At 39.6% G+C, this 10449-nt stretch overlaps 1 protein-coding gene across 2 annotated transcripts in view; it reads left to right on the top strand.

Moving 5' to 3' along the window:
• mhc2a (major histocompatibility complex class II alpha chain precursor) overlaps positions 1-9702 on the top strand; it is a 51582-nt gene extending 41880 nt beyond the window's left edge. For both annotated transcript variants that reach the window (XM_018096585.2, XM_002942014.5), the window contains exons 3-6: positions 1314-1574; positions 4138-4419; positions 7448-7576; positions 8880-9702. In XM_018096585.2, coding sequence (XP_017952074.2) covers positions 1314-1574; positions 4138-4419; positions 7448-7576; positions 8880-8884 — 677 coding nt within the window. In that variant the 3' untranslated portion in view covers positions 8885-9702. The remainder of the gene's footprint in view (positions 1-1313; positions 1575-4137; positions 4420-7447; positions 7577-8879) is intronic.
• Positions 9703-10449: the final 747 nt, after the last annotated feature.

Here is a 10449-nt window from a genome sequence, read left to right on the forward strand (position 1 = left end):
AAAAATTATGAAGTCACCAAATGACTACTATCACTAGATCAGTGCTGTCCAACTGGCGGCCCGCGGGCCACATGCGGCCCTCGACCCCCCTCTGTGTGACCCCCCACCTGTCTGGCTGCTTTGATGTGTTAACTTTGTGTTAGCTTTAAATGGTATCAGTACTGAGATTAACTGCCCCCCTGCATGGTTCTCACCTCAGATTCAGTCTGTAATCCCTCTGTATTGTTTAAAAATGTAATCCCCTGTGTTGTTCACATCTTTTAATCTCTGCATTGTTCACCTCCTGCAGTGTTCACACCTCTTCACCTCTTCACACCTCACACATTGTATGTACTGCCTGGCCTATGCTGCCTGTGTATAGGAAGCATTGGGTAGGCAGAGTATGGCACATAGGCAGCATAGGGCAGGAAGGGTATGGCACCCACAGGCAGCATAGGGTAGGCAGAGTATGGCACATAGGCAGCATAGGGCAGGGAGGGTATGGCACCCACAGGCAGCATAGGGTAGGCAGAGTATGGCACACACAGGCAGCATAGGGCAGGGAGGGTATGGCACCCACAGGCAGCATAGGGTAGGCAGAGAATGGCAACACACAGGCAGCATAGGGCAGGCAGAGTGCTGCTTGTGTGTGCCATACTCTGCCTACCCTATGCTGCCTGTGGGAGGTGAACCTGGCAGGGGTTTGTTCTGGGAGTTTGTTAGCAGTTGGAAATAGCCATTAAATGGTCCCTAAGGTGTGTAAATATGTGCTGGGGGTTGCTGTGCTATCCACAGGGGAGGGGAAGGCATGTGGATTTAAGGGTGTGTCTTAATATGTCAATGACAATTCTTTAACATATGAATGATGGTTGATATCCATGCAGCAACCATTGTGATAAAATGGGTGTGGTTTGAAGTGGGTGTGGTTTAAAATGGGGGAGTGGCCAAACTGGCTTCCATTAGCGGCCCTCCACCATGTATGCAAGAGAAATTCCGGCCCTCAGCACTGCAGAAGTTGGACAGCACTGCACTAGATGATACAGCAGTTAATTTAACAGTGATTTTCCCCTTTAACTGATGTATGATTAAGATTTGTTCAATGTATTTAGGCTAGAATATCATCACAACCAAGGCCTTGAAATAAAGCAACATTCCTGCTGACTGTCTTTCTGCCCCATATCTTTTCTCTATTTTAATCTTTTTAAAGTCATTTTTTAATGTCATTGGAATTTTACATATTTTTCTCTGAAGTTATTTATAGTCTATGCTTTTCTTTCTCCCATCTGGTGTCAGACATTGTTATTATTGCTGATTGTCACACTTTATTTTTGCAGGCAGCCATATTCTGAGACAGGTCCTGTTTTGTCAGCCACAGTCCCCATCTCCAGTTCTGCTGAAAATGTTTGATGATGAGCAGATGTTCCAGTACAGTTTTGCAGATAAATCCGTTGTACCTCGCATCCCAGACTTTAATAAGTGGACCAGCCAGGGCGTTTTCTCCAGTTCTGAATTTCTTGCGTTTGATGAAGAGTTGTGTACAGAGTCCATGCAAAACTTTACCAAAGCTGTTGTAGACATTACACCAGAGACAAAAGGTCAGTATCACAGCAAAGGCAATTTTTTTAAACTCTCAGTACATTAATCTATTTATGCCTAAAACTATCCCAGCTACCATTGTATCTTTTCAGGGTTGGACTGGGCCGCTGGGACACTGGGAAAAAACCCGGTGGGCCCCAGCAGCCCGACCCTTGCCAGTGCTCCCCCGGCCAACGGGGTTCCACCCCTGATGGTTAGGGGAGGACTTCAGGTGGGGGTCCCTGCAGGGGGTTAGGGAGGCTCTGCGGGGGGTTAGGGAGCACAGCGGGGGCCCCTAGGGGGTACGGGGGACACGGCCGGCAGGGGCACCTGCAGGGCCCCTGGGGTGGTGGCCCTGGTGGGCCCTGCACCGCCAAGTCCGACCCTGTACCTTTTTATGCTTCAACACAAAAGACAGAGCTTAACAGTTACTGTGTATTATCAGTCCCTGACCCAGTTCAGCTTACACCACACTCTCATACACAGCATTTCATCAGCAACCAACTTACCTGCCAATATGTTTATGGATTCTAAAGGAAATCAGATCACCCAGGGGAAACCCACACAGACATAGGAAGAATATGCAAAAACTCATTCAGAAATGCAAAGCACAAAAGTGAGAGTGCATCAATACTGTTTATAAACATACTTACTCCCTTTCTACTTGCAACATACATTAATGCAACTAGTGATCTCTTTGATTATTTAAGCATGCACACATTGAGGCAAGTAAAGTCAGCCTAGACCTGCCTGTAATTTCAGGTTTCCTTTAGTGGACTGGTTCAATAACTGCTACTGACTTGCACCAAAGGAATCTTACACTTACCGTTAGTAATACATACTGAAAGTGACGCTGTTCTAACACACCTTCAGGGGAACTGCCACAACTTGCCTACAATTTATCAAAATGGATGCTAGCTTGTATATGTATGGGTGCATTACATTTAAGTTATGGTCGATGCAACTTAGTTTGTGTTGTAAGAATTTTGTCAAAATACTGTGTTGTGGGGTATTAAACATAGCAATTAGCATTAACTGAGGCTTGCATAAAGTTGTTGGAGTGACTTTAGCTCTGCAAGTTACCAATGTCAATATCCTTTCTGTCAGTATATTCATCTATTTATTTATAGTTCTCTTATCACAGATACTGATTTCTACTGCTAATATAGTGCCAACACAGTCAGAAACATCTAAATTTAATTCATGATTCACATCAGTCCTGGCCCTAGTTGAGCTTATAATCGAAAGTTAATGATTTTTATCAATACAATAGATTTGATGCACGGCACTTAATTCCCTTGTTATCTGTATCTGTTTTAATCCAACATGTAGTATCTACCTTAAATACAGTGGGAGTCATTTACAAATGGGGGTAAAGTACTGTGTGTTAAAACCTGCTGCAATTCCCCATATTTTGTTTCACCACAATGTAGCATGTTTTCCAACAATTATGGTGTCATTGCTTTTTCCCTAAGTGACTTCATAAGCCAAATAAAATTTACCCTAGGTTCTAAGTGACAAGGGGCACACAATTTTTAAATGGCATTTTAACACATGCATATTTAGCCGTATTTTTTGCTTTCTGTTGTGCTCACTGTGTGTTAGCTCACACCCCAGTAACCTGCTTAAAGGAACAGTAACACCAAAAAAAGAGCTTTCAAGTAATAAAAATATAATGCACTTTTGCCCTGTACTGGTAAAACTGGTGTGTTTGCTACAGTAACACTACTATAATTTATATAATAAGCTGCTGTGTAGCCACAGGGGCAGCCATTCAAGCTGGAAAAAAGGAGAAAAGGCACAGGTTACATAGCAGATAACAGATAAGTTCTGTAGAATACAATAGTGTTTTATCTGTTATCTGCTATGTGCCTGTGCCTTTTCTCCTTTGAATGGCTGCCTCCATGGCTACATAGCAGCTTATTTATATAAATTATAGTAGACTTTCTGAAGTAAACACTCAACTTTTACCAGTGCAGGGCAGCAGCACATTACATTTTAGTTACTTTTATACACTTTCATTTTTTGGTGTTACTGTTCCTTTATTAATCTGAAACTGATGAGATGGAACCACTTAAAAATATTCCCTACCCAGTACTAAACACAAACCAGAATGGTACCCCCAGAATAATTATTAGTCTGGCATCAGATTTAGGAGACATGAAGGAAGAAAAAAAAACAGATGCAAGTTCTTTCATTTACTTGGGTTTTTAGGCATCTGTTAATCTTTCTCTGTTACAAGGAATTTGTTTCCACAGTCCTGTTTGTTCAAAAATTTAAAAAAGCTCAGTCGGTTGTGGAAAAAAGTAATGGATTTCTGGAACCCTAAGTTAAATAACTCACTTCTGTACCTTTTCTTCCATGTCCTCCAAACTAAAAATAAATCTGCCTCTGTGACTTGCAGTGTCCATCAAGTCTTTTCCCTCTATCAATGACCATTCTCATATAGCAAGTTAACCCCAAAGAAAATGTTTATAACACAGTGGAACTAATATCTATTACCAATACATTCTAGTGTATCTAACATTTTTTTAAGTTGAATCTTGTGATCATGCAGCAACTATCATATTTTTTTTCTTTTAGGCATATTGGATATAAAGGTTTTTACATTACACCCACTTACCATAGGAAAGCCGAACACACTGGTTTGTTTTATCAGTAATATAATTCCTCCTACTCTCAATATCACCTGGAGGAAGAATAGCATTTTGTTGAAAGATGGAATAAGCTACACGGGTTATTTTGCCTTGAGTAATAATGAATACCAGACTTTCTCCTACCTCAACTTCACTCCAACGTACACAGACAGCTATACTTGTAATGCTCAAGAGTCTGGGAAAAGCACTACAACCGTTGCATACTGGGGTAAGAACCTTTATGTCATTATGCTAGGAAGGAGGAAGGAGTCTGGGGATGGGCAGAGTAAGCTGATGTAATTACATGTTCAGCCCCATCCTTTGTACTGATTTCTGCAGACTCTTCCTTTGGGGTCTTAATCACTAATAGTTGTAAAATCACAACCCATGCATAAAGATATTATCTTTCTAGTAGTCTGGTCATATAGTTACATAGTTACATAGTTACATAGGGTTGAAAAAAGACCATTGTCCATCAAGTTCAACCCATCCGAGTAAACCCAGCACACAACCTATACTAACCAATCTATACACTCACATACATAAACTATATATATACAACCAGTAATACTAACTGTAGATATTAGTATCACAATAGCCTTGGATATTCTGCTTGTTCAAAAACTCATCCAGGCCCCTCTTAAAGGCATTAACAGAGTCTGCCATTACCACATCACTAGGAAGGGCATTCCACAGCCTCACTGCCCTCACCGTGAAAATATATAATAGCAGATTGTTCTTTATAAACAGCATTCATGTAGTATCCAAAATAAAGCCTTTGCCTTATTTTCCTTCTGTCTCCCCACCTAAAGGTGAAGACACATTGGGCTTCTAGTTGCAGCTACTTTTTCAAGGCTACTAAACTCCAGAAAAAACCCTGCCATAGACAATACTGAGAATTGTCTCTGCTAAAACACACATAGAGGCAGTTATCAGTAAATGATCAGCTTTGTCTTTTTTAGCAGCCATGACAAGTAGCTGCTACTAGTAGCTCTGTGTGTCTTCAACCTCAAGGCTTTGTTCTGTGGCTCTTTTCTCTCTCTCTCTGTCTGTCCAGTCAATCCTCTGATAAATGCATTTGTTTATTTGTGTCAACTTATCATTGTCTGGCACCAGTTTTCTCTATCCATATGGTTATGGTCACACTTAGCTGTATTTACACAGGCTGAGAGACAACCCAACCACTTGCCTCAGCCCACGCCAGTGTCTGCACTAACAGGCACTGTGCCAACCTGGGTGCCCATGAGAACATGGAGCAGATTTCGGAATGGAAACTCATGAGTATGTATTTTTGCCTCAGAATCTGCTCTGTGTATCTTCATGCAGCCTACTGCAGTGCCTGGAGTGGGCTGAGGTAAGCAGTTGCGCTGTCTCTCTGCCTACCTTTCTACACAGGTCAAGAAACAGCCCTGCATGGCTGCAAGAACTCTCATCCCCACACTCTGTTTTGGCTTCAGACTGATATTCCTGGATCCCTTAATCTTCAAAGTTTTTGAATGTCAATTAAAACCTCACTGTCCATTGAGACTTATTACACTGCAGGACTAATCTCTGCTAAGGAAAAGCTTTTCAGCACATCGCCAGAGACTCTCTATCAGTGGCAGACACCGTAGACAATCTGGCCAGTCGCCTCGCTCCCCTGCGTACATGCACAAATGGGCATGGACTGGGGAGAAATTAACAATATGCAGGCAGTGGGGTGGCCAGGCTAGGGGCAAGAGACAGAAGAAGTAGCCTAGCACAACAACCCCCCACCATCATTGTGCCCTCGGCACTTGCCTCTTCTGCCCACTCCTAGTTCTGCCCCTACTCTCTATTTCAGACTCCAAGGTTCCCTACATTTTAAATCATATTTTAAAGGGGGTTGTACAAATTTCAGTTGGTTTCTAATTTTTATTTTTGACCCTTTTTTAAAATTAGAGTCTAAAGTTTAAGGTTTCTCTGTTGTTCCAATCTGGCAGATCAAAATCCAGGTGCAGCCCACTGTTACAATTTGTGCATCTGTGGCATATTTGCAACTATTTTATCGATTCTAACAGCTGCCGTTAATAAATCTCAGGGATTAAGCTCAGCAGGGCCAAAGATAAGGAAAGTATCAAAATGAATGTATCAAATTGGAACAGGTACAGAGTTGGAGACCCCCCCCACCCCCCTTAGAGCTGCTCCAGGTAGCCACAAGAAGGTGTAAAATGAAACTTTAATTAAAATAAAACCATTTAAAAGTAATACATAGAAAACAATTGAATAAAGTCTTTATTCTTGGTGTACTATCTGAATACTGAACTGAAAAAAGTGTTTGAATACTGAACCTTAAACACTGTGTTGCCAAAAGCTCACCAACCACAATTTTCTTTAAGTACCGCCTGCCCCAAGTAGGTGTTAATCTTCGCACAGACTAATGCGATATTTATCGCATTTAACGCTTCATATGTGTTTTTGAATCATGCGTTACTACTATTTCTATGCACTAATTAATGCAATGCGTTAAAATTAATGCGTTGCGATGATGCGTTATTTAGCGCATGCAATATGTGTCTTAACGCATGCGAAAAGACTTGATGAATCGGTACTTATTTATCGCGTCAATTTTAACCCCAAAAAACATGCGATAAGTTTTATCGCAGTTTACTGAATCGGCCCCAAAATGTCAAGTGTGGAAACCAATGTTCATAATAGATACAAAATTCTTTGTGCACCTCACAATTTGTTATGTGTGCTGGCTTTAAAACTTGTGTGCGCTTGCCCAAGTGCATGTCTTAATGTTGAATCATGCTCAGTTGCTTCTACTGACACTGATGAACCCTGAAGCAGTAATAGGCACAGCAGATTTGCTCAACAAAACATCTCAACAAAAAAAATGTAATTTGCATAATTAACATGGGATTGTGTAGGACATATTTATCATTGTGTGAGAGTTCACCTTTTAATATATACTCTTTTAAAAATCTCATTGAATATAGTGTGGTCACATCACTCAAACTGAGCCTAGATTCATTTCTTGATATGCTGCTTACTTTCGCTATGTATGAATCCATATTGCATGTAGCTCTAACTATGGGGCACATTTACTAATCCACGAAGGCTCCGAATGCGTCCAAACACGTTTTTTTTATAATGAGCGTATTTTCCGTGACTTTTCCGTACCTTGCGCGACTTTTTCGACACTTGCGCACGAGTCTGTCTGAGAAACCTGTAGTTGTCAAATGAAACAGTAGCTGCTGGAAAAAAAGAGTAGCTGACATTTTCTGTGCTTTCAGTTCCAGAATACCCAACCCCCTCTGATATACTGGAGAATACTCTCTGTTACTCGGCTATTGCTCTTGGCATTGTGTTCCTCTTTCTGGGGTTTCTGTTCCTCTTCTTGACTTGGAGACTACATAGAATCGGTAAGCAGTAGTAGGATGTGTCTGATTTCAGTTGCAATCTTACACAAATGCTTATAGACCAAAAATATAGAATTAACATTTTAAAATATGAAAGATGCATTGCATTGGCACAAGTACTGTGGTTTGTAGCCAGGACTATAGACCTGAATTATTTTATTGTTTGATAATTAGCCCATATGTACAGATTTGTCAAAAAGGTCAAATCCTGTTTGTAAATCACTGACTCAAGCAGGGAAATCATTCTTAATTTTGTCTTATGATCCTATCCCAACATTTGAATATTAAAAATAATTAGGCCATGCCCCCAATCTTCCCCAGCCACAACCAGTATGAGACTGTCCCACTTAAATTGGAACCACAGGGAGGTATTAGATACATATTTTATTATAATCAGCTGTATGGAGTGGCCAAACTCATACAGCATAATTTTATATAACATAGGTTAATTTGTTCCTAATATAACTGACCATAGTGTGTATAAATGTGAAGGGAACCTTAGATTGGAAGCTCTACTGGGGGCAAAGACTAATGTTAAAGGGATCCTCAGCAAAAAAATGTTTCCATTTAAACAATTAAACATTTTTAATGTTTTTCAGTGTAAACTTTTGTAACATTTACTTTTTTAAGAAATTTATTTTTATTTTCTAACAACACCACCTACAGACAGGAATACAAGAATACACAACTAAAAATATTTTTTTAACATTTAGTGCCATCATGTAGCTCCCTATGTATTGTACTATTTACAGTTTAAAAGAACAAGAAGAATTTGACTAATGAAGCTACCTCTGTGCCATCCTGGTAAAGTGCCAGATGAAGTTTCACTGCTTGCCTCATAAAATGCAATAATCATAAAATGAAAGAAACCATAGCACAATACGCAGACAACTTTATAAAAGCAATAATAATGTTTTCCAAAATATACAAGTTTTAAATATTTAAATCATACAGAGATCTTTCCCTCACACCATTATACATTTTGTTTGTTATACGATACAGTAAACTACAAAAAAACACCCCTTACCCACCCCAGAACATGGATTGGAGTGAGGAGGGCAGATTTACTAGCATACAGAGCACAAATGCACACTGAAACAAAAGTTAATAAATGTGACATATAAAATGATGTGACATATAAACATGCTTCACTAATGATTCCTATATATAACCTTGGTATCAGCCGGGCCTCATCTTCCAAGATGGGGTAGGAAGTAATAAGTGTGACAGTCAATGCTAAACTGTCTGGGTTGTCCTGTACTTTTACATTCTTCCATAATTTAACTGATATTTTTTTGCCCTACAGATTGAACCTGTGTGACTTCCCTGAACTAAATTACCTCTACAGGATGCCATACGTTTTTCTGCTACCTGCATACTATTGTGCTTTGCATTTGTCTGAATCCTGAATTTTAATTTCTGGGCTATTTTTTTAATCAGCTCTATTTTAATACCAAATAAGATTATCTCACACAGATGCTCAGCAAAAAAATGATGTTGCTTCCAGTATCCCCAACAAGCTTCCACAGAGAAACAAAAGTTGTAGTTCCTAAGCATCTGAATTATTCTATCGTCCCTGTTACTGATGTGTGGCTTTGAACAGCCCAGGCTGGAAACCTCCAAACTATGTGGAATGATCAGAAATTAAGGGGGCATAGAGAGGTTATTCAGGGTCATCCCTCCTCCATATATAGGCTAGTAAGATTAATTACGTGTATATGATGCACACAAGTTCATAGAGAAACTGTAATACAGTAATACTACTTTTTTTTATAAAAGGAAATGCTATAACAACCAGGCAGGAAATTTAGCATGTTTCTGCTGGTTAAAGTACACTTCAACACTTTAAATACCTTTGGTCTACTCCATTGTGCTAAATATTTTGCAAAACCACTGAAACCTTTTATCAATAATAAAGAGAAATTGTAATGCCTTGAAAGAAATACTTTTCTCTTCAGTCTGATTTCAATAAGAAAAAAGGCAGTGAGGGGAGTTCCAGTTCAAAAATATTCTATGCCTTTATTTCATAGAATGTAAATACTTAGGGGCCGATGTACTAATCCACAAATGGATCGAAAGCGTCGGAATGCGTTTTTTTCGTAATGATCGGTATTTTGCGATTTTTCCGTCGCCACTTTTTTGTAAATTGTCGCGACTTTTTCTTAGCCGTTACGACTTGCGCGAATTGTCGCGACTTTTTCGTAGCTGTCGCGATAAAATGGAAAGGTTTGCCCGCCGTTTACTAGCGCTCAATACGAAATAGTCGCGACAATTCGCGCAAGTTGTAACAGCTATGAAAAAGTCGCAACAATTCACGAAAAAGTCGCAAAGGCGATGAAAAAATCGCAAAAAATACGAAAAAGTCGCAAAATGTTCGTTTCCAATACGATTTTTTCCCATTCGGGATTCGGATTCGTGGATTAGTAAATCAGCCCCTTAGGCTATGATCGTACATATTTAGAGCATGGTTCAGTTCTGCTGCACAGAAAGTAATTAAGTTTCTGCAAGAGGGTTGAACTAAATAAAGTTCAGGGAGATGGTTAAATAGCAAAGGCTAAAAAAGCTTTTTAAAATACTGCACTCATAGCCAGGAGTTCTGTTGTGTTAAATATCCTCTTCTATTATTTCTTACCAAAAGCCAGCCAACAGAAAACTGTGATTGCATTTTACCTCCATGGTCCTAAAATCAAAAAGAGTTTTTTTTTAAAACCAAATTGAATGTGTGTGGTGTTTTATTTTTTTAATCTTCAAAATAAAAAAAAATTGTTCTAAATGTCTCATTTTTTCCCCCTTTACTCTAAAAGGCAGCACATGCCGAGTTATTCAGACATATTTTGCTGATTGGGCAACAGTTAATCTCACCATATATAGCTCCC

This window comes from Xenopus tropicalis, chromosome 8, assembly GCF_000004195.4.
Source record: "Xenopus tropicalis strain Nigerian chromosome 8, UCB_Xtro_10.0, whole genome shotgun sequence".
NCBI classification, from domain to species: domain Eukaryota; kingdom Metazoa; phylum Chordata; class Amphibia; order Anura; family Pipidae; genus Xenopus; species Xenopus tropicalis.